The 25650-nt window shown below is 40.9% G+C and overlaps 1 protein-coding gene across 1 annotated transcript in view; it reads left to right on the forward strand.

Moving 5' to 3' along the window:
* Window positions 1–25650, forward strand: part of PLEKHG4B (pleckstrin homology and RhoGEF domain containing G4B) — a 132040-nt gene that overhangs the window by 64444 nt on the left and 41946 nt on the right. The window contains exons 6-14 of the mRNA XM_074945162.1: window positions 4655–4748; window positions 9237–9323; window positions 10452–10568; window positions 11569–11667; window positions 12532–12674; window positions 15735–15873; window positions 17394–17516; window positions 18869–19033; window positions 23461–24377. Of these exons, the coding sequence (XP_074801263.1) occupies window positions 4655–4748; window positions 9237–9323; window positions 10452–10568; window positions 11569–11667; window positions 12532–12674; window positions 15735–15873; window positions 17394–17516; window positions 18869–19033; window positions 23461–24377 (1884 nt within the window). The remainder of the gene's footprint in view (window positions 1–4654; window positions 4749–9236; window positions 9324–10451; window positions 10569–11568; window positions 11668–12531; window positions 12675–15734; window positions 15874–17393; window positions 17517–18868; window positions 19034–23460; window positions 24378–25650) is intronic.

Here is a 25650-nt window from a genome sequence, read left to right on the forward strand (position 1 = left end):
CCATTTTTTAATATGGGGAAACAGATGAAATTATATCTAAGTTTATAAGTAATGGACCAAATTTAAAGTCTGCTTCCTCTGCGCATGCACACAGGTGTAGAATAGAGGGTGCAAATTCAAACAGTACTGTAACTTATGGAGAACTTTGTGTACAGTTTTATTTGCACAACAAAAACCGAGGATGATTGAAAATTGGCCGGATATATAAAATGTTGCCAATTTTCCTATCTTGTAGGTCTTGTTCTGTGCCTTTATACATTCTAATAAACATAGTAAAGGTGCTTTTAAAAGTACTATTTAAATAGTGAGAATTTTGAAAAGTTTCCAAAAGTTAATATAAAATAAAAAAAACCTACGTGGCTTGAATTAAACATCAAAGCATTCCAAATATAAAATATAATCCTGTGATATAATTGTCTTTCTGCCCAATGTTGGAGAAATAGTTCTGCTCAAAATACTTTTAAAAGAATTCCCCATGAATTAGTAGATACATGAGTGTCATAACTCAGGTATTGGAGGATGTTGATATTTTTTGTATAGTTTTAAAAATACTGTACCTACTGACCAGTGGTCTTCACACAACTTCCACAACTGTATCAAGGGCCCTGTCATACCCTAAATCAAAGCAGTGGCATATTTGGCAAATGCAGCGGGCCAGAAATAAGCCATATATTGCTGTACCAAAGAGGCTGGATAGCTGACTGACATGTCCAGCTGAAATTTCCTGGTTTAAAGGAGTGCTCAGTTGGCTAAGAAGTCCCCTGGAGCTCTCACCAGTTGGTCTAGTTTAGAGCAGCCCTGAGGGAACCAGGCCACTACAGAATAAATCCCAGGATCCGCGACCCAGAATCATTTTCTTTGTTTGGGTGCAGATGAGAATCTAGTCTAGTATAAGAATGGCCATACTGGGTCAGACCAAAGGTCCATCTAGCCCAGTATTCTGTCTTCCAGCAGTAGCCAATGCCAGGCGCTCCAGAGGGAATGAACAAAACAGGTAATCGTCAAGTGATCCATCCCTTGTAACCCATTCACAGCTTCTGGCAAACAGAGGTTAGGGACACCATCCCTGGCCATTGCTGGACCTATCCTCCGTGAATTTATCTAGTTCTTTTTTGAACCATGTTATAGTCTTGGCCTATATTTATCTACCACTGCAGAAAAATGTCTCTCCACTTTCAAGAAAGTCTACTTTGGCACATAACTCCAGAGAAATTAATTTTTCTGTGTAACAAACCCTTTTGTTTCCAATTCACAAATTTTGTATCAAACTCTACAGACTCAAAAACCAAAGAAAAGTATAGTTAGGGCCATACTGTTGCAGGTTTGTATGTGAAGGGGACAAAGAGCAGGGATAGATGCAGTTGCGGTGCTCACGGAAGCCAAGAGATTGCTGCCTCTTTTTGCTCCCAGGGTCATACATTACCCCCTAGAGGACCATGACCCCGCTCAACTTTGACCTCACACGGTGCCAGATGCATTGCGGTGCATTCCCCTGTATGCCAGGGAGCTTAGGTGTGGGGGTTGTACCATTTTTTGGCTCTGAGCCAAAAGCCCAGTGAAGTCATTGGAAGTCTTTTTGTTGATTCAGTGGGCTTTGGATCAGGCCTTGAGTCACAGTCCTTTCCCCACCACTTCTTCTAGCTGTGTGGCTCTGCATCACCCTCTGCTTGGGTGATGCCTGTAACCATGCCTTTGTGGGTCACAACTGAGAATAGAAATTCAGGACACACTGCTGAGAAATAGGGCAGACACACCCCAAAACTGGTGGTTATTCGCCCATAAAATATACCAAAGCAGCAACAAAAGTAAACTTCTCTTTCACCACACTGGCTAACAAGAAGTCAGAAAAGTAGTTTCCTTAGGCATTCCAGTCCTTGTATTGCCACCAAAAACACTAGTCTTAAAGATGAATGGTTCTTTAAAAACCAGTTTAATCAAATAAAAGGTTCTTCTGATCCCAAAGGACCAACAACACACCCAGGTCAATATATAACTCAGATCTTACCCAATAATCACACTGTTGCCAATCTTTTAGAATCTAATATCTAAAGGTTTAGTTATAAAAAGAAAGAAAGGCGAGAGTTAAAATTGGGTAAAGGAATCAAATACATACAACAATTGCAAAGTTCTTGGTTCAGGCTTGAAGCAGTGATGGAATAAACTGCTGGCTTAAGGCAAGTCTCTGGTTGCTTGCAAATCATTGGAAGGTCCTCAGTCCCTTAGTTAGAATGCTCCCATTAGTATAAATAAGTCCATAGTCCAGAGGTATGAGCAGGAAAGAGGCTTGAGTAAGAAAGAGGCAAAATGGAGATGTTTCCAGGGCCTTTTATAGCTTATGCCAATTGAAGGGATTCCCAATGTTCTCACAGTGGAAAATTACAGGTAAAAGATGGTGTTTGGGGTCACATAGGCAAGTCACATGTCCATGCTTGCTTTCGCTTAGTCATAGCAGGAAAGTCCATTAAGTATAGATAGGCGTCTCCCTTGGTCCATTGTGAGTTAAGACTAAATACCTTGTGGGAATTACCCCAAGAGCAAACATTTGAAATCCAGATATAGAGCCAATACTCATAACTTCAAATATAAAAATGATTCATGCATAAAAATAGCATAATCATATTCAGCAGATCATACCCTTTCCATAGACACCTTTCTTAACGTACTTTGTAAAAGATTTGTTGCAATTATGTAACAGTGGTAGCAACAATGATCTACATGGTCATATTTTAATCAGATAACGTCACGGTGCCTAATTGGGCAATCTAGCTCTTACCTCTTACAGAAAAGTCGTATAGAACTTCATAGGGACAAAACCAGTAAGGTTCTACAGAACTAATTGTAAAACCTGTAGAATGTAATAGAGAATGCTGTTCTTTCTCTCAGGATGGTGGAAGAAGGGAACTGCAGAACGGATGTAATTTTCTATTCACATCTATAAGATGTTTTTGCATGGGGGGAAATTAGGACTCCTATTAAAGTGAATGGGAAGTTTGCTATTGGCTTAAATGGAAGCTAGATTGAGCCCAAAATCTGTACTTCCCCACTACAGGGCATAATAAATTAATGTCTGATGGTTGTACCCACTCACATTGCAGTGAAGGTGCCTTAATGTTTAATAGTGTAATTCTTTTTTTTTTTTTTTTCTTCTGAACTTGCTTCACAACCCTGACATTCTTTGAATGTAATGTTTGCCTTGGAATGGCCCTGGCTTTTTAAAGTAATGTTTAGTTGTTCATTGTGTATATATGTCATTAATGCCTTTAAAGGTAATTGCTGTTTATACTTCGTGTAAATATATGTAACCTCATATTTAGATTATATAATTACAGCATGTAAAGATGAGCCTGGAGGATGATAAAACAGCTTTTAAACAAAATTTGAAACAACATATTTCACGTGTGTAACATCTGAGAGGTCAAATCCTGTGCAGTTTGTCTCAGCAGAGGGGTGAATTTCACCCTTAAAGCGAGTGCAGTTAGGCCTTAGAATAGTCCCCAATACTGTAGTTTCCCCTGAAAATAGCAGTGTCATTCGCTAGTGTTATGGGCTGGGATTTTCAAAGTAGCATAGAGGGAATCAGGCACCCACATTTGTTGAAAGTGTGTTTTAAAATCCGAGTCATAGAGTCTATAATCTTGACTAACTGAAAAGTTGGATTGTAAGAGCACAAATGTATTGGGAATCATACCTCCTTTTTGCCTTCTCATTTAATGCTAAAACTTTTTACGGATCTAATAATTTTCTCCAAAGCCACGCAACTCCTACAACGTTTAACTCAGAATAAATGTTTACATCTAGATGATAAAACCCTCATATTAGGGAAAGCATTTCAGTTACACCAGTCTATCTGAAAAATAGGGATATTACCATTTGACACTCCAGCACAAGGCATCAGTCTGCCATGCAATTAGTTCTTCATGAGTGTGAACTCATTTCAACTTAGTATTACAGTTACAGATCATTTCCCCCACCCTCAGACCTTATACAGAGAGCGCCCTCCCCATAGAAATCTACACATTTTCATGAGAAAAGTGACCCCAACTACTTGGCTGACACCACCAGCCCTATCTCCAGACTCACAGAGAGCCTTCTCCAGGGATAGAGATCTGGACATGGATGGGGGACCATTGTCTAGGTACATTGTTACTCCCCCCTGCCCCCGCCCCCCCATAAACCTGGAGGATATCTACTGTGGCTGTATTATCTTAACCAAACAGCCATTCCATACAGGGGAAACTCCGCTTTTAAGGCATCGGGGGTGGGGGGGGGCAGAGTTCTAAATACAGTGGACAACTGGAGAGGAAGCTATGCTGGCAGGAGAATGGGAAGGGCCACAAGGAATCTAGAGACAACACAACAGCAAATTGTTCATCCCTGACGGTATGATCTGGAGAAAACTCTGAGAGGGAATCACAAGTTTTCCAACCCCTGAGCTCCTACAACAGATTTTTTAATAGGAGGGGCTGACCTGCCCATAATAATTTTCTGCGTAATATACTGTCTGCTGCTTTATTTGTGACTGGAAATAAAATATATTTGTTCTAGATGGCCCAATCATCAACCTGTTTGTTTGGATACAATTTTATAAATATTTAGCAAATACTTTTATCAAGAGGAAACGCAGCTTAGGAAATATCTGCCTTTCTGTTTCTAGGAAGGAAGTACGTGATCTGGGGCTCGTTATTTTAGTGGATGCTCGTAAGTGCCAGCCTAGTCCTGGTCTTTTCAAAGCTTTCACAGCGTTACAGGTAAGTGGTAGTGCTTATGGTGCATTGTTTAAGAGCACAAAATAAAATCTTAGTATTTTTAAAAATTGTTGTTTGTTTGTATTGTGGTAGCACCTAGAGGCCCCTAATCAGGTACTGGGGTGTTGTTTTTCTGGGTGCTGTGCACACAGACAATCAAAAGATGCCTCCTGTCCCAAAGAGCTTACAGTGTTAAACTTAATGCCAGTTGTAGTTCTTTCCTTTCCGAGTTAATTTCTCCATTCAGCACATGAAAAAATTAATTTGTGATACACAATAGGATCATCAAAGGATCAGTTGAAAAAGTTAAAGCAGATTAGGTATAAATATATAAATCTAGAAGGAATAGATTTAAAATACAAAATTACAAGTATGGTATGTTCTTGAGAGGAGTTTAGTGCTAGTTCTACAAAAAAAAGCTCTGTCTGTTGACATTAAGTCCGGTTTTCTCAAACAGTGAGTAGGACTAGAGCAGCTTATTGGGAAGTTGTTATGGAGATTCATTTGCATTTGATATTATCCAACAATCGTTTTGTTAACCTGTAGTTTGGTGCACTGAGGGAAACAAATAGCAAAATAAAAGTTACACAGAATGTCTTGACAACTGAGGCCAACTTTTCTCCTGTCTTTAATGGAGTGAATTGTTTTTGTTTGCACAGTGAAACTAAAGATCTGTTAGTGCTGGTTCACTGAATAGTTCAAAAAGGAAAAGACACTAGCACAAAGATCTCAGTATCTTCTAGTCTGATTTTCTGTTACAACGTATTTTGACATTACAGTGACTCTAGCACGTCATCATCACAACAGCTTTTCAATGTGCTTGGCTTCCATCAGGATTCCTTTGACAAGGGTGAAGTGTTTTTTGTTCAGTTCAGAATTAATCACAATCAGAAAATGGACATTCTTCCAAAGTTCATACACCCCAGCCTTCTTTCTGAATCATGACAACAGCAAAATGAAAACATTGAAAACTCACGGAGAGAGGAGCGAAATTTTCCCATGGAGCGTCTGCTTTGTGCCATAGTTGACATTTAAGGTTATACAGCGCAGGATGTAGATATGGTAATCTTGTTATTCAAGGAGAAAAATAACAAGACAAGAACAAGTTGTTGTAGATGATGACTTTTTTTTATGATTCCTCCCAGCTTCTCACTCTTTCCCATCTACCCTCACAAGCCCTATATTATAACTGCACTCTGATTAAAAAGACACTACGCTGTCCATCTGATCAATTAAAAAAATTAAAGTTAAAAGTAGTTTCAGATATTAAACCTTCTTATTCTCCTGACCATCCTCCCTAAAATGTTTTCGCCGGTCCATTTATTGGATGAAGATCCACACAAACACGAGAGGAAACTGATTGCCTGATGCTGCAGTCCTATAATCAGCTCCACATAGTACCTGCATGAGGCCTAACTGCCTAAAAAAAGGGAAACAGTGGAACTAACTGTTTCCAAAGTGCTGTCAGGTGCCCAAAGTAAACAAAGTAGAAGACTAGAGCAAAATGATTTTTGATCTTTAATCTTTTATGGTTCTAGTCAGAACTTGAGTATTGTAACAATAGATCAAACATTTTCAGACTTGAGGTGCAAGTACCTCCAGCTACTGCATTTACTTAACATCACCCTGTGAGTTTTACACAGCCATTTTCCCACAGCTGCAGACAGACACTAACCATATGTATCACTTAGATCTAGATAGTTGCCCTTCCTACACACAGCTGGTGCACCGAAGCAAACAGTTTCAAGAAAAAAGAAATATGCACTGGGAAAATTTCCATCAAATACTCAAGTTCTCATTGTAACTGAATCTTCTAAATGGCTTTGCAACCAAATTGAAAAAAAGGAAATCTACTGAATTCATATTGATGTAATTATTTTATTAAGATGGCTTTAGTGTTTTCTTAAGTATATTACACATTTGAGATGTGGCAGATATGCGCTGAGGAAAAACATGTCATCACAAGATGATGAATTGAATCCTGGAACCAAATGAGTTTGTTTTTGGCACAGTGTTTAAGAAGGTATTTGTCTCAAATGAAAGCAATGAAAATGTGGAATTAGGTAGATACATTTAATTTCATTATAATAAAACTATAACAGTTTGACAATTTTTCCTTTGTCAGCTCCATTTTTAGAGTTTAGATATTTTAAGTTTTTAGACTAGCCATTTCAATTTAGAGTGGGCTGAAACTTGGTCTGCGTGCTTGGGCGGAGAATGGGTTGCCATTAACACCAAAAAAAAAAAAATCAATTAGTTTGGCTTTTTTCATTTTGAAGTGCACATGCAGGAGACCTAACTAAAATGTGGGCTTCCAGATACTCTCTTCCCACAGGCCAGGAGTAAACACTGTTGAACTTTTGAAAAACAACAAAGATGAAATACTAATTTTGCCAATCTGGAAAGGTGACCGATGTGCTTCAAATATAAATGTGGCCACTTGAGCATGTGCCATAAACGTACATTGGACTCTGCATTACAGCAAGCTTTGCAGCTGCTGTGATTAAAGACTTAATACATCATCCGTAGAAAGGGCTCAGAGGGAGGACTGATGGATTTGTTATCATTCTTGTCATTCTATTTATAACATAAGTTCCCTCTTTTTAACTTGCAGAATCAAAGGCTATACTGTCTTAGCCTTCAGCTCACTCTTATTTCCTCCTCAGCCCAGCACTGGTTGTGACTGTGGTCATGCAGGCAGGACGGGGACTACTTGCCTAGGAACCCTCATAAAGAGCCTTTAGAGGGGGTGGGAGGTGGGAAGGAGCCTTGGCACCAGGGCCGTCCCTACCCATATGCAAAGTATGCAGCTGTGTTGGACACCGCACCAAATTTCCTGATGCCCTGCACAGCTGCGTGTTGCTCCAACCCCTGCTCTGCTGCTTCCCCGTGGCCCCCACCCCTGCTCTGCCCCAGCCCCGCCCCCACTCCCCTGAGGACTGCTGCAGGGCCCAACCCTGCACTCACAGGGGGCACCGGTAAGTGGAGCGACCTGGCACCAAGCATAGGGAGGTGTAAGCTGCTCCAGGAAAACCGGACAAGTAATTTACTTTTCCCCCAGAGCAAAGGGGGAATGGAGGAGGAATTGTTCTCAGTGTTTGTTCTCTGTCTCAGGGCAGGCCTCTGATTCTGGGCAGACTGTAAAATTATAATCAAGTCCCAGGTGAAATCAGAGTTAACTCTGCCACTCAGCCTGTATCGTCCCAATGTTCAGTCTTTGCATTAGAGCACATCTGATGTGTATGGCTAAGCAGTGTTTTCTGAAGTATCCTTCAAACACAGAGATGGAAAACGAGAAGGAATATTAGGTAAAGATAACAGAAAATTAGAACACAGAATACTAATAATGAAAAAAGCCAGTAACACCAATAGTACATTGTGTCATAGTAACAGAAATAATAAGTCTTTTTCGCAAGCTGTGGAGTCACAATGGATATGATGACACAGAAGCACTCCGATCAAGATTTAGGGCTAAAATATGAAGAGTTGCTTTGTGCTTCTATGTGAAGCACCAAATGGCCTAAAATTCACTGGCAAGAATGATGGATGGTAGGCAGGCAGCGAACTCATGTGCTCTGCCTCCTGAAACCTCTGTTTGAATAAGAGTTGCAGAATAAGGAAGGTGTAATAGTGATCTAATACCTACTTAAGGCCCTACATCAAATTTATCTCCAGCACTGGGATGAATAAGGCCCTGATCCTGCACCCACTGAAAGCAGAGGAAACACTGATTGACTTCAGTAGGCGTTGGATAAATCCCTAAATGCCTAACTGATGGATTAAAAAAAAAATACCCATGCAGTGTCTTTTGAGACCTAATACCCTCTCCAACAGCCACTTCTTTAAGAGAGAAAACACCATCAAAGCAATACTGCATGAAGCAAGAAATATGAATGTCATCCTTTATTAGTTAAAGTATTTAAACTTCAGTTACTGTTTGAATGTGTATAGTTTACAACATGATGATGGAGTCTCATGTTGATGTCAACCTATGAGGATTCAGCAAACACTACAGGTGAACACACATATGTGAGGTCACACCAATGCGAGAACCACAAATACAGTTATATGTGCGATAGACAAGATTGACCATGATCATTGCAGGCTATTGTGTCCTTGTTTTGTGCTGTTCGCATTTTTCACCTAAGGCTTTTTAATGCCTTATGGGAATAACGTAGTGTAAAGCAAGGACACATACAGCATAGGTTAGTCACTAAGAAAACATAATTGCAGTTGTAGAGTAATCCAAGTTAATTTTATTGAAGAATAAAACAATGTGCTCCTGCAACAAAAAGAACCGAATTTGACCCCATAACTACATTTATTATAGGAAAAATACATTATTTAAAAGTAACGATTTAAAGATATTGCTTGTCTTATGATGCTCATTTTAACCAATCAAGCTGAATTTTAAAAAACAGCAAAAAGGAAAAAAAATTGGGAGGTTTATAATAAAGCATTTCTCTAAATTCATTTTGCTTTGCTTTCCAGAGTGCAGTTCCTCACTCCATTCATAGTGTCCTGATATTGACTGAGAAGGAATCTGCATTTAGACCTGACAAAGATACTGCAATTCAGGTAACATTAAGAAGAATGTGCATGATATTTTGTAAAGTTAAAATTTGTTATGAAAAGTTACTTTGCAAAATATAACTTTATGATATTTTATTTTGTTTAGAAGAAATTGATTTTGTTGTTTTTAAGGGGCAAATTCTACTATGGCTCACTGAATAATACCTTATACTTTGAGTAGCTCCAATTCAGTAGCACCTTACTGTGCGAGTAGTGCCACTGAAATCTATATCTATCTATAACATGCTTCTCAATGCAAATCTTATTTTCGGTACTTATGTGGCCGCCATTACCATGATGTCTGAGCACATCACAGTTATTAATGTATTTATCCTCACAACAGCCCTGTCATGTAAGGAATGCAAGGGTGGCAGAATTTGCCCTTTTATGGCTAGACTTACTGCGTAAACCGGTTTGCTGAATTGTATAAGTGGGTAGTCAGAAGTATGTTTGTGTGGATTGTGTTCTCTGCAATAACATAATGACTTACTGCTGTTGTTTCCTATGCAGGAATTTTATAAATAAAATATTTTTAAAAATACAAAATTGATGGATGTTTGAAATGAGTATAAAGGGAGCTGAAGTTAAAGACCAGAAATGAATTTATTATTTAAATCAAATCAATCAGAACAGAAGCTTGTTCTCCTGAACTTTGTATGTAGAGTTAAAATATACTATTTTCTCCCAATAAAACTTGATACCCAAAGAATTTTTAACAATGTCTCTTTTTTTCTTTATATGTAATATTCTGTTGGCATAGATGGTTGTTAGAGACAGAAGTCACTTGAGATTTTTTTCCCTTCAATCTTATATATATTTTAACAAATATATAATAGTAATAGAAAATATTTTCTACAAATAAGATGTACTGCTTTGGGCAAGATCCTCAGCTAGTGCAAATTTGCATAGCTCCATTGACTTCCATTCCAGAAGACAGAGTATTACACATGAAGAAAATCTGAGGCCCAGTTCTTGACTTCACTAGATCTGCACTCATTTATACCCGCTTGAGGATCTGGTCCTCTGTCTCAAGAGATTCTGTAAAAGATTTTGACAACTGGCACTATGTACGTTTTTCCCAGTAGTTTGATTTATGGCATTAATACAGCTCCATTCACAATTTTTCTTTAACAGTATGAAGTCCTCACATCACTGAAGGCTCTGCAAAAGCACATTGACTGTACCCAGTTGACAGCAGAATTTGATGGAGCCTTTCTGTATAACCACCATGACTGGATACGTTTCCGAAAGGTAAGATAGTGCTTGCAGCTCCCATTACTTGTTCGCCTCTGATTTTATTTTCCCTTTTAGAATGTTCATGATGGAATTTAGTAACTTTTATTCCTCATAAAAATAAGAAACAAATTGTGCTAGCTAGAGTCTTGTACGCTGCATGTAGGTGGTGTTGAAACTTCCCCACACGGCTCTGCCGCTGTATTCTGTTAATCCCCGGCTAAGTCAGTCCTTGCTCAGTCCTTGGCCTCTATTCAGCTATGTCGTGGTTGCAGGATTCAGACAGATTTCCACTCTGGATTATGTTAGAATTGCCAAACTCACTTTCTAACACGTATCTGAATCACTATGGCCAGGTCCTCAACTGGTGTCAATCAGCTTAGCTCTGTTAAAGTCAGTAACGGGCCCTGAAGTTTTGTTCATGTGCAGTACTTTGTCCTCTGGCAGTGAAGTCAATGGAGCTATGCCAGATGAAGATCTGGGGTCTATAGAGACTGTATATAACCACACATTCCAAATACTGACTTGGAAAGCAATGACCTTATTTAAGGCTATGCCTATTTTGATGTTAAAAAAACAAATCTGTGTCTAAGGTCTAAACGCAGTTTTTATGCCCATTTAACTATTTCAGTTAAGGGAGTAATTTTTTTTTACTGAAATAGATCTATACAGCCTTTAGTGTGAATGCAGTTATTCTGATATAAAAGTGCCTTTTATCTTTGTAGCTTATTCCCCTTATTAGTCTGACTTATTCCCTTTATTCCACTTCCCATTCAGGAATAGTTATACTGGTATAGCTGCACCCACACTAAGGGGATTGTACCACTTAACTATACTGGTTTCAAACTGGTATAGTTAAAGCAGTACAAAAACCACGTGTAGACAAGCCCTTATTGTAATTAACATACAAATAACTCATTGTGACCATCTAGGACACTTCAAGTTTAAGAAGCCAAAGCTATTTCCTGAGACTGTCTTTTTGAGTGTTTTTACCTGTCATTGTGTTTTATTGCTGCAGAAACTGGAACCCTTTATTACAAACTGCAAAGAGGCCATTGTCTTTCTACAGAACTCAGTCTGTTCGCTGAACTCCAACAGAACCCTAAGTACAGTGCAGGTAAGTATTAGCTGATGTCACAAATGCTATGCCTTGAATTCAAAAAACTGGAAGCCTGAGGTAGCTCAGTAATATATTATGGTGGTTATTAGAGAGAAGCTGAGGAGGAGATATTTGGATTCTGTCTGCATCAGGTTTAGACTAGCATTCAGTTACGAGGTCAGAATAGGGTGTCAGGGTTTAGATCTGAAAGCACCAATGTCCCATGAGTTGTTCTCACAAAATTTGAAACCAAGATTGTAGACATCTTGCAAGATGAGCCCTTCTCATAAGGTTTCTGCCACACCTGAAAAACAAACCCTAGAAAATAGACCCTTTGGGTTTTTTTTTTAATGCAACACAAAACTATAGGGATGGGTTCAGGTATAGTCATTCAAATTTGCATCCCTTTAATTTTAAAGGAGTTTGGATTCCAGGTTTCAGTTTTGGCCCATCTCTAATTATGGTTTTTTTAATAATTTTCTGTTAAAGGTGCCAGTTTACTAGCCCTGGAAATTGAATTCCTCTGTCTACAAAAGAAGCACAGTTTAGTCAGTAATACTACAGGCTTCCCCAGACTGCCTTGCCACAGTGCCTGAATCAACCTGAGGGACCAAGTGTAGTGAATGAGAGAGTAGTTCAGATTCCATCATGTTTTGGCCAAAAATTATTGCTAAAACTGGTTCAGCTCCACCAGTAGAAGCAACACTGGGAAATGTAAGGCAAAAATTACAGGTGGGAACCAGGCATTAACAGGGTTCTGTTACTTCCCTGACCAATGTGCCCATGGATTTGTTTTATAAAAGCCATGCTAGCCACGCTGTGGTACCAATACACTAGCTAGGTTTCTGGTAAAATGAGATTAATTGTGTTTCTTCTGTATAGGAAGTCAGTGACTTAATTGACAAACACAAGACAATGATGAAACTTGTTTTGGAAGATGCCTTGCTGGTAACATTAAGGCTAGAGGGTGGGACAATCCTTGCAAGACTCAGGAAAGAGGAATTCTGCAATACAGAAGACTACCGGTAGGTGCTTGCTTTGCAACAAGTGCTGCATCGGAGACCCATGTTAATCAGAGAAGGGAAAAGGGAGAGAAAGGACTTGTCTACATGGCACTGCAGTCCAGTGTGTGTGTGCGGCGGGGGGGGTGTGTGAATTGTAGAGAGCACAACATGCTCGATTAAACTGCCCATGTAGACCCTGTTGGTGTGAACTAGAAGACACCTAGCTGGCAGCGATGAAGTCCTATAGGAGCACTGTAACAGGGTCGCTGGCCCATCATATGAATCTGGGCTTGGCTCTCCTATTCCCGTCCAGGTGCTCCCAGTTGGGCCAGTTCAGCATGCAGGGCAGCATTTGGGGTTATAAAAGGTCAGTCAGGAGCCAGAGCAGACTGAGTCAATCAGACAAGAGGGGTAGGAGATGGAAGCCCCCGGAGAGAGAAGGTGGTTCCTGGGAGAGCAGCCAGAGGGATTTGTGGCTGGCATCCCCTACCCAGAGCCTAGGGGCTGGAAAGAACTGACAGCAAGAGGAGCAGCCGCAGAGGGCGATGCCTGCTGGCTCTAAACCAGAGAGCTAGAGCCAAGGGCTGAAGGAAGGGGGAACAGCGGAGCGACTTAGTCCCTGATGTCTCCTTGCCAGAGAGCTGGGCCCTAGAGGAGACATGAGGACACTCCCAGCTGAGAAGCATGTGGGAGTTCCTGCTGCGAAGAGCAGGGTTGTGCCCCAGAAGGAAGGGCTGGGGTGGCTCTTCTGACAGAGGACGACTGACTCAGGGTATGTCTACACAGCAACTAGATACCTGCTGCTGGCCCTGCCAGCCAACTTGGCCTCACAGGGCTCGGGCTGCGGGGCTGTTACATTGCTCTGTAGATGTCTGGGCTCAGGCTGGAGCTGGGGCTCTAGGACTCTGCGGGGTGGCTGGGTCCCAAGCTCGGGCTCCAGCCCAAGTCTGGAAGTCCACAAAGCAGTGAAACAGCTTCACAGGCCTAGCCCCTCAAGCCTGAGTCAGCTGGCATGGACCAGTCGCTGGTTTTTCTTTGCTGTGTAGTCATACCCAAAGAGTCCAGGTGTAGTGGAAGACACTAGGATGGTGAGAACCAAGCCGGGTTTTAAAGGCTCCATGCACTGGGGGATGTAGACTATGTTTTGGGACTACTGGTTATGGAGTTTTGCACTATGTTTTTGTTAATAAATTATGATGGAGCAGTGGCTCTCAACCTTTCCAGGTTACTGTTTCCCTTTCAGGAGTCTGATTTGTCTGGTGCATCCCAAGTTTTTCACCTCACTTAAAAACTACTTGCTTACAAAATCAAACATAAAAATACAAAAGTGTCACAGCACAGTGGTATTGAAAAATTGATTACATTCTCATTTTTACCATATAATTAAAAAATAAATGGATTGAAATATAAATGTTGTACTTACATTTCAGTGTGATACTTGAGCTTGTTTTTCTCTTGTGAGCTTTGTCTGAAACCCGAGCCCTGCAGCCCAAGGGCTGAAGCATGTAAGAGCTTCACAGGTCCCACTGTGGCCACCCCTAATGCCGGCTCTTCACTTGTGACCCTAAACCCGTCCCACAACCCCCCTTTGGGGTCACAACCCCCAGGTTGAGAAACATTGATCTAGATGAGTTGAGTACCCCTTGGAAGACCTCTGCATACCCCTGGGGGTATGTGTACCCCTGGTTGAGAACCACTGGACTGGAAGATGAACTTGTACTGAGTTACTGGGGAGCCATGAGGAAAACTGAGACAAGGAGCCATTTGCAGGACTTCCCCAAGGCCATGAGGGTGTGCCTGAGAGGAAACCACTCATTGAGAACTATGTTAATGCAAACTAAGGTACCTTTTAGTTCATCCCAGAAGGGTCTGCCTGGGGCAGTTAGAGTGCAGCATGTTAGAGCACTCTACAATTCACACCCTTGTAGACCAGAATGCGGCGCCATTGTAGTCATCCCAAAGAGAGAGGAAATGTAACAAGGGGAAGATATGTGTACACCTTGACAGATTTCCTGTTCCCTCCTAAGGAGAATAGCAAATATAGATGTTTTGTGCCAGATACTGCCCTCATTTATACATACACAGTTCCCAGTGAATGAAATGGGATTTACATCTAAATCACCTAGGGCTGTATGTAGCATTTGTTCCTATGAAGTGATCGACCTAAGGCAAAACAGAGTAATAAACATTAAATTTTCCAAAAATTTCAAAATGAAGTAATTTTAAAATCTCTCCATCTGAAAAAGTGCTTCTCAATTTAACTGAAAATTTCAGAGAAACTTTTATCATATACTGGGATTTAAGCTTCAGATTTTCAGAACATGAAGTCTAAGATATCCATTTTTGGTGGGGGGTAGAGGCTGGCTGAAACTCAGTCTTATAATGGAAGACTGGTTGCAGACTTACGTCTGGAGAGATTTGGGCCCTCCCTAATTCAATTATTTAATACCTCATGCAGCGTGAGATAGCAAGGGGGCTGGTGGGCAGACACATACCTGGGGAGTCAGAAGTTAAGATAGGCAGGTATTATGCCAATCTGATCAGATTAGGTAATCAGAGTGCAGAGAATTTTATAACTGTAATAAGGTCTTGATCCTGCAAAGTGTTTAAGCACTTGCCTAACTTTAAGCACATGAGTAATCCTGCAGACTTGAAACTTCGCTGAAAATCAAGGCTTTATATACTGCTCTGGGTTAGTGCAGCCTGGCTGGCTGAAACAACTCCATTTATATGCAACAGCCAAGATTTTCAAAAATGACTAGTGATGTTTGGATGCCTTAGAGAGTCTGCTGAGCTACACACACTTGAGCACCCAGCAGCTGAGATACCTCAAATCACTGGTCATTTTTGAAAATCTTGGCTGCCATGTATCTGTGGTTCTGAGTTGGATACGTTTTCCTTTGATGAGTTGAACAAGCAAACATACAACTAATACGTTCTGTAGTTGTTGGCTTGTTGGCCCAAGCCTCCTTTGCTTTGCCAATTAACAGCTTTGATGATTGTCGTCTTCTGAAACATAGAGTGGACTCTTCTGGCATTGTGTTTGCACTGGACATTTATGTGTCGTTTTCCCCCTCATAGAGATGCCATGGAGGCGATAACAAGTTTGTACAATCAAGTAGATGAGGAGGTCCATAGGCTAGTTCTCATATCGAATAAGTGTCTCCAACAACTGGAGAATCTCCAAGAAATAAGAAAATTTGAAGAAGATTGTGACCAGGTCAGTACTATTTTTGAGATTTAATTTATACCAGCTATAGGGCTAACCTTCCATTTTTCCATTCATGGGGCCAAATTAATCTGTGAATATAAGCTACATATTGGGCTGGCCATTTAAGTGTGTATGCAGTGCAAATAATGTTACAGTTCAGGGCAACTGCACCTGTATTCCTTTGTGGTCCAGCAAGGACACCCGCTCTTGGCTCCAGGCTCCTCAGCTGTCACCTCTCCTGGGCAGAAACTCTCTGCCGCCTCACCTGGGGTTTTCAGGCTGCACAGACCCTACCTACACTGGTGAGTTCCCTAAGAACTCAGACTGCCTAAATAAGTCTGCTTTGCTTTCTTCTCAGAGGTTATGAACAGTTGTAATTGCCCACAGTTGCAGGTTACAACACAGCCCTTTCTAAGGAAGCACATTTATTCTTAAGGTGAAAGCACTACACAGAAAACACATTAAAACAATAAAAGAACTTACGTGCCTGCGCATAAGCCAGAGATCCTCCCCCCGTTCTAACAAGGGCTCTGGTAGGATTCAGTCCTTCAAACCCCAGCATGGGGGTTTTCTGTAGTCACAAGTTCATAACAGCTTTTGCTCAGAACAAGAACCCATATGCATAGGTTAGTCTTTCCTTTCTACAGCCTGGGTCTGTGATCTGCAGAGACCTTTAATAGGTAATCAGCCAGGCAGTGGTTCTTTCCCCAAGGCATAGATTCAAAAGGTTGTGTCCTTAGATTTGCATTCCACTCCTCCCAGATATCTCCTGGGAAACCCACTTCACTTTGTGGGTCCTGAACGTTTTTTTTTTTTTTTTTGGTCTGGTACTTTGTTTAAAATAGTTCTTTGAAGCTAATAGCACTTCTCAGATTTTACACTGGCCATGTCTCCCCACTAGAATAGTTATGTACAATCCCACAATAATACATAAACTTTGCATTTATAATACATTGGACTGTAAAGCTATTTAAATTTAATTCAGTAAGGTCTCCCAAAGTTATTGCAGGAATCTGTGCATATCTGTCACAAGGGTAAACTTTCCAAGTCAGGGAAACATCTGTAATAAATTCTGAGTAAAGAAAATGTAAATATTTTAATAAATGTTTTTAAAAATTAGCACAGACCTTTTGGCTCTTTGTATTCAGTGAGCTGTTCTAATTATATTTTTATTCATTAATCACTAATGATCTTGCCCTGCAGTCTCTACACAAGCAAATTTCTCACTGAGTTCAATGGGAGTTTTGCCTGTGTAAGGAGTACAAGGTGAGGCCTAACATATGGTGCAAACTAATATATGTTTGACTAAAGTGTCTGTTACTACATGCAGTATATAAAATAGCTTTCTAGATAAATTGTATATAAGGAGAGAGATTTTTTTTCATAGTTTTGAAATAAAGAAATTTAAAAGATTTATTTGGTGTATGTTCACAAGAGTTTAATTTGCTTTGATAAAGTTGCTTAATTTCTGTGTTAGATATAGTTTACTCTTTAATTTAAAAAAAAAACAAATCTTGTATCCTCTATAGATAAAACTCTGGTTTGAAAATGAAAGCGAGAGATATCTTGGCCCCTTAGATCAAGAGCTGCTTTCTCTGGAAAGTGTGAAGAAGCAGCAAGAAGAATTCAGAGTTTTCAGTGACAAAGTGATGGTAAGTATTGTACTAAGGAACACTTGTTTTTGCTTTTGTTATTTTAGTTGCATTGGCAATAGCCTAGAAAATTAATTGGGGAAATACAAACCAAAGATGTAAGAGATTAAGAATGTTAATTTCACTGATTATTGGTAGTATAATAACACTAGCTCTGTGGCTCTGGGAAAGTTACTGCCTCTTTAACTGGAATTTTTTTTTTAATATCCAAGAAGAAAACAAGTAATACACGGAGAGGGAGAGCTATGCATGTGCAAGAGGGACTGCACAAATTCTCAGTACAGCAAAGCATAGTTGAGGAATTTAGGAGAGAGTTTTTAATTAATCTGCGGCCAGAAATGACAAAAATCACAAATGACACTAATAACTCAAGTGCCCATGTAGAACTGGGAATAGAACTCTGGACTTTGTGTTCCAGAAATAACAGGGCCTGATCCAAAGCCCATTGAAGTAAATGGAAAGACTTCTTTTGATTGCAATGGGGCCCACACACACCTACCACTTGCACTAAAGAAGAATTGCTGCTTTCTGTGCTAGAATGTTTACTTTTAAATATTTTTGAAGACCCACCACAGTGCCATGTGTGTTAGGGTGACCAGATGACAAGAACAAAATATCGGGACACATGAGGGGCAGCCACGGGCTCACCCCCGCACCAGGGCCGGCTCTAGGTTTTTTGCCGCCCCAAGCAATAAATAAATAAAGTAAAGCTGGAGAGCTGCTGAAGCAAATTATCGGGACAAATGGTGGGACAAACAACTAAATATCGGGATAGTCCTGATTTTATCAGGACGTCTGGTCACCCTAAAGTGTGCAGATCTGCCATCACAGTACATCCATGAGGAACAGCAGTACACAGGCACAGCAACCTCCTAGAGCCTGGTAAAGAGAAAAGTTCAGCTTGTAACTATTTCATATAAAGAAATTACATCAAGAAGGGTACAGGAGAGCTGTTACTTGCAAAACAAAAGTTCTCATGATGCTATTAAGTGCAACATAACCAGGACTCCTCTGAACATGTAATAATTCTTTTCAAATATTCAAGCTTAATTGACTGTAGTTTTTGCTCCATCATATCATTATATTCTTTCTTTATGCTTCCCAAAAGAAATTTAGATTAAAAAAAGACCAACAGTAACTTTATATTAGCAGAACAGTATAAAAAAAAAAGAAAAAAAGAACCCAAAGGATCAGCAAGAGTGATTATTCGCTTTTGACCTTTGTTCACTTTACAATTGGCCTATAACAAGATTTGTTGATATTGTATGGAGTAAATGACAATGCTGAACAAGAATTCGAACAGCAGAAGAAGCAATGTACTAATGTAGTATGTTTCATTTTGCATTCAACAGCAATATTGTGAGAAAGGGCTGCAGCTGATACAAAAGAACTGCTCACTGAATTTGGAAGAAAAAGTTCAGGCCTTCAGGAGTTATTTGAGTAATGTCAGCACTCAGACAGAGAAAAGGAAGAGTGAGCTGGAGAAGCTGATTCACTTGTATGAGTTTTACGAGACGGTAAGAAAAACATTTCAGGTTCAATACAGATTTACAGTAGTTTAAATATTTGTGCAACAATATTCCATAAAATGTGTGTTATATGAGCCCCTTCTCCTCCACTCCAAGGTACTGGAGGTGCTAGTGAGTCTCCCAAGGTGCTGGGAGGTACTGATGCACTTTCCTATACACTGCACCTGCTAGCAAGATTTCTTTGACGTATCAGTGCTGACACTTCTTCTTCTTCTTCTAGTGCTTTTTTTGTTTGTTTGTTTTGTTTTGCCATGTCCTAGCGAAATGCACAGAAGCACCAAGGGTCAAAAGAACAGGCAGAGTTTAGGCAGGATATTACATGTGTAACTGCAACCCATGAGTGCAGTTTGGGGGGAGTTAGGAGGGGCATTGCCGTGCCTAAACTGCAAGCCTCAAGCGGGCACATAATTTGCCGCCCCTTCTCCCACCAGTGCGCAGCCCCATTGGCCCAACTGGAGGCCCCAACCCTATATAGAAGTCAGACTATGCCTATGGTGCAACTACCGAACAGCCGCTAAGCTGGCTGTTCCCTCCCCAGATCCCAGAGTCTCAATGAATCTAATGTCCTGTGCACTGCACATGCAATCACAAGACTGGCAATTAGGAGCTGTTTAAAAAAAAAAAAAAGTATTATAAAATTATAAACCCAGCCAGAAACAGCAGCACCAGAGTGAGACAGATTTTCCTGCATGGACCACAGCCTGGATCTCTTCTTTCTCTTTTGAATGTGTAGGCAAAACCTTTTAAAATCTGCCCTATACACAGATAGTCATACACTGCTCTTAATGTGCAATCCAAGAACTTACATACCCGACTGGCCAGAATTTTCCTCTGCACGATTATGAAGCGCCAAATGACATAATAAGCACCTTTACCCTTTTAAATAATCATTTCTCTGCTTCTATAATGTAAAGGGAATCAAATGAAAAATATATAAACCCAAGCTTTTTCATATGTATGATATGTATAAAACCACAGAGCAATCCATCCTTACTACAGCAAAGCTACAGGTGAAAGCACACAGTAAGACATTATTATCTGTATAACCGTAACACCCAGAAACATCAATCAGGATTGGTGCCCCAGTGTTCTAGGCACTGTACGAACGCAAGATCTCTGCCCAATGGCGCTTAGAGGTCAAGAAGATTGTGATCTCCACTGGAAAAATAATTATACAAGCACAAGGTAAATCAGCTTCAAAATAGTCAATCTGGTGATGGGCAACCTCAAAAGGGTCAGAATTCAATCTGGGCCACCATCCAAAAATGTGGCTGCTTATCTGAAGTGTCCACACTATGGAGGACCCTCACCCAATCCTGGTCTTGTCTTCTCAGAGCAAGGATACTCACCTCTGGTTTCTTTGAAGACAGGCCAGTTCTTTCTTCCAGTTTCTTCAGAGGGGAGGTCCACTGCCTCTGCAAATTCAGGATCCTCTTTGAGGACATAATCGGGCCTAGCCCCATACCTTTGAAGGGAGCAGTACAGAACCACACTCAAGTCTTTGCAAGTGGTTGTTGGGTGACCCCCAAAAATCAGGCCCTAGGAAAATGACTGTTACTCAGGTCCTGATTCTCCTCTCACTTACATCTGTTTTACATTGGTGCAGTTCTTTGATTTCACTGGAGATACTCTTGATTAGCATCAGCGTACCCAAATGGAGAATCAGGTCCTAAGGGTTTTGTTTTTTTCCCCCCTTCTTGTGATTCTGAAAGTTCTAGTGAGTAGGTAGCACAGAATATCCATGCAGATTAAATTAAACAAGGCTAGTTTCTGTTGGATTTCAAAGTTGGCGTTGAAAACCTTTTCTGCATAGCTTCTATATCTTAGAAAAATTGCTTCATTGAGATTCATTATAAACACCACTTTTATGTCACAAGAACTCTTTGGCTCCCAGGAACAACCTAAAAGATGATATTTTGTCTGGTTTAGAATTTTTTAAAATAAGTTGGTTAACAACTGCCAGTAGTATAACAGTACTTCTTAACTTGTGTGTCATTAATTTAGTAATCTAGGCTCTGATCCAGCAAAGCACTTACGCACATACTTTAACACATGGGTAGACCCACTGATTTCAATGAAAGTACTCGTGCTGAAAGGTACCTGCACTTAAGTACTTTACTGGATCAGGACTTACATTGTGTGTACAAGAGGCCGCAGGGTTGAATCCTGTAGAACAAAATTCCTTGACAGGAAAAAGTAGTCTTGAGGTGAGATACAAGATTGGCAGTCAGGCATTCTGGGTTTGATTCCCAGCTACTTCACAGTTTCCTGTGTGACCTGGGGCAATTCACCAAACCTTATGAAATGGGAATAATATTTCCCTACTTCATGGGTTTTGAGGCTTAATTCACGAAGGGTATGTCCACCCAGCAATTTAAGCCTAGGTTTAGTGAGACTCGAATCACCTGACCCGTGTCAGGGAACCCTGCACAGCGTTTTAACCCTACATTAAGGATTTTCTGACCTGTGTTCAAACCTAGGGCTCTGGAGTAGACATTGCAATGCACAGACCCTAGTCAAAGTAACGCTATTCCAGAGTGCCTAGTGTCGTTTCCCCCCCCCCACCATAGTGTTGATGTTCTAGCCCAGTGGTTCTCAACCAGGGGTATGTGTACCCCTGGGGGTACACAGAGGTCTCCCTGGGGTACGTCAACTCATCTAGATATTTGCCTCGTTTTACAACAGGCTACATAAAAAGCACTAGTGAAGTCAGTACAAACTAAAATTTCATTCAGACAATGACTTGTTTATACTGCTTTATATACTATACACTGAAATGTAAGTACAATTTATTTATATTCCAATTGATTTATAATTCTAGGATAAAAATGAGAAAGTCAGCAATTTTTCAGTAACAGTGTGCTGTGATACTTTTGTATTTTTATGTCTCATTTTGTAAGCAAGTAGTTTTTAAGTGAGGTGAAACTTGGGGTACCCCAGACAAATCAGACTCCTGAAAGGGGTACAGTATTTTGGAAAGGTTGAGAGCCACGGACCTAGCCCTACAAATGTGTTGCACTGTGGGAAAACTCTACTGCCCACCCTGTTTCCTAACTGTGGTGGTGCTGTTGATGGGACTCATTTGCCCATGAGGAGCACAAATACATAAACTGCACAATTAGCTCCTTTGGTGGCTGTCTCAGTAGAATGACGGCAGTTTGAGAAGGCTTTATACTGAACTACCATCTAATCTGAGAATTGGGCTCTCCAATGCTGGGCTGAGTCACATTGGCAGGAAAATGCCTATGTGCACCTGTTCTGAGGATAATTAGCACATCAATGTCCAGGGTTGTCAAACAATTTCAATGAAACTTTTTGCAATTCTTAATTTTTAAAGTGGGATGTTCAGCAACAGGATTTTTGTTTGATTGTTTTTTTAGTTAGTTTTGTCTATTTTGAAGTTTGACATAAAATGAAGGTATCAGTGAAAACACACACACACACACCCCCAGCCTGGCTGCTGCCCACTGCAGAGCAGTGAAGTGCATCCCCAGGGCTCATGGTGCAGTGTGTTCCAGCATCCTCCGGGCCGGATCCCTTATCCCTGCCCCTACCACACCTCACGGGGTCGGGATATGGGATCCCCGGGAGGCGGTGGGGAAGTTTGGGGCTGGCTCCCATGCTGCCCGGGCACCTCTGCAACACACAACCCTAGGAAGGATGGAGGGGGGGGGAAGAGGGGCTGGAAGCAAGGGCCAGAGAGTGGAGAGGGACCAAATGGCTGCCCTGCAGGGAGGTGGAACTGCTGAGGTGTTGGGGATCATCCCTCCCCTGGCTGTGCTGAGTCAGGAGCTCTGCCACTCCCACTCCCGGCAGGGCAGCTGCTTAGTCCCAGCTCCATTCTCTGGCCATTGCTCCTTCCCCACCCACATCCCCATTCCCTCGCCCTCCCTGGGACTGCACCACAGATTGTTGGCATAGAGGGGACTAAGGAAATTGTCTCACGGAACTTTGGGATACATCCGGAGAACCTCTGGGACCCGAGTCAAGCCAGAGCCACATGCACACAGGAAAGCAATAGGCTTGGACCCCAGGTCCCAGCTTAACACGGGCTTGGACTCTCCAATCCTGGGTTCAAGCCATAGGTTAACACAATTGGTGTGTGGACACAAGGGGGTTTAGGCTTGAGCCCAGGCTCAAGCCTGGGCTTACATTGCTGTGTAGACATACCATAAGAAGCAAAATTCAGCCCTGTGTAAAGGGACAGCACAATGCCTATTCAGCACGTATATCGTGTTAAGATCTATTATGAGCACTTAAATGGGACTTAAATATTGCATAGGCCTTTTGCTGGTCCTCTGTACAACATTGACTTTCACCCTGATATTTGTAAATTGCTTTGAGATTCTAAAACAGAAGGTGTTATGTGAGTACACGGTCTTATTATTTAATGGTATTTTTCACTTTTAATCTAGGCACATGGGTGGATGTTACACTGTAATGAATATCTTGAACATCTTACTGTGGAGAACAAATACTCTCAATCAGTGATTCAGAGTTTGCAGAGCTACCACCAAGAAGCTACAAAAGTTTCTGCAGAAAACTTTCAAAAAGTGAATGAGATGGTATTGGGTCTGGCTAGCAAAAAGGAACTGAAACAATGGAATATTTTATGGCTAAAATGTCAGCAAACAAGGCACCATTTAGAAGAGGTCCTTTCTGAAGCTCTCAAAGGTTCCAACAAAGAAACTTCTCGCAGAGTTCCCCAGGAAGCTGATGCAAAAGTTAACTGTGAGTTTGATACTGAAGGTGGTAGACAACCAAGTCAGTCCCTTTCTCGACTGTCTTCTAGCACTGATAATAACATTTGGGATAATAATGTTAAGCCATTGCATAAACCTGAGCATACAAGCCTGCCATCAGGAGTACCACCTTTTTTAGACCAGGAGAACACCAATCAAAATATGGATGTATATGTGCCGTTTAATGCATCTCCACCACAGACATTTACTCCTCTCTTGGGTGGGCTTCAAAAAACTAGCCCAATCTCAGAAGATATGGACAATGTTTCCACCTCAGGATCAGCCTCCTGCTATTTGGAGCCAGTCCAGTCACCAACTACCCGCCACAGAAAACATCCACTTAAGAAAATCATGAAGAAAACTCAAAGCTTTGAGTTTACTCAGCGCGAGAGCAGCTACAGCGAGTTGCACCGGCATGGATACACTGGAGTTTATATCAAGGGATTGGAGGTGGCCAGCAGTGTTGCTGCTGAGAAGAAATACATGCAGCGCTTGACTATTAAAAGCCCTTTGATTAGTAGAAACCGCAGTTTATCTTCCCCATCAAGGATCCATCATACAGAAGAAGAAGATAAAAAGAGAGCAGGAAGGTGAGAAATGGCCACAACACAATCCATTTTGTTGAGGGAGGAACAAATAAAGTACTGTAATATTCTAAACGCTTTCTGGAAAACAGTTTAAAAGAGACATTAAATTCAACATACCGAATACAGAATAAGTTGTTCATTTTAAAGGGACACTGTCAAGTCATTTTAGACCCAACACTTAGGTTTGGTGGGGCTGGGGGAGATGGTTTTTGATAGTTTATACAACTTAATAGACAAAATCCTTAGACTTTTTACGTGAGGCCCACTGAAATCAAGGAAGAGTTTAGTAGAAACTGAGAAAGGAGTTCAAGATTTAAGCTCCAATCCTGCAAAGACTTACACACATGCTTAACTTTAATGAATCTGTAAACTCAGATTCTGGAGAATTGCTAATATGACTGGAGAATTGCTAATATAGTACCCATTTTTAAGAAAGGGGAAAAAAGTGATCTGGGAATCTACAGGCCTGTTAGTTTGACCTCAACTGTATGCAAGGTCTTAGAACAAGTTTTGAAAGAGAAAGTAGTTAAGGACATAGAGGTAAACAGTAATTAGGATAAAATACAACATGGTTTTACAAAAGGTAGATTGTGCCAGACCAACCTGATCTTTTTCTTTGAGAAGTTAACCAAGTTTTTAGACAAAGGAAATGCAGTGGATCTAATTTACCTGCATTTCAGGAAGGCATTTGATACGGTTCCACATGGGAAATTATTAGTTAAATTGGAAAAGATGGGATTTATATGAGAATTGAAAGATGGATAAGGAACTGGTTAAAGGAGAGACTGCAACGGGTCGTACTGAAAGATGAACTGTCAGGCTGGAGGGAAGTTACTAGTGGTGTTCCTCAGGGATCAGTCTTGGGACCCATTTATTTAACATTTTTATTAATGATCTTGGCACAAAAAGTGAGAGAGAGTACTAATAAAATTTGCAGATGACATAAAGTTGGACAGTATTGCCAATATGGAGGAGGACCAGAATATCATACAAGAAGATCTGGATGACATTGAAAACTGGAGTAATAGAAATGGAATGAAATTTAATAGTGCAAAGTGCAGAGTCATGCACTTAGGGACTAACAACAAGAATTTTTGGTATAAGCTGGGGACATGTCTATTGGAAGCAACAGAGGAGGAGAAGGACCTGGGTATATTGATTGAGCACAGGTTGACTATGAACCACCAATGGGCTGCAGCCATGAAAAAAGCTAATGCAGTCGAGGGTTGCATCAGGTGAGGTATTTCCAGTGGAGACAGGGAACTGTTAGTACAAT

Source organism: Natator depressus, chromosome 2 (assembly GCF_965152275.1).
Source record: "Natator depressus isolate rNatDep1 chromosome 2, rNatDep2.hap1, whole genome shotgun sequence".
In the NCBI taxonomy this organism is placed as follows: domain Eukaryota; kingdom Metazoa; phylum Chordata; order Testudines; family Cheloniidae; genus Natator; species Natator depressus.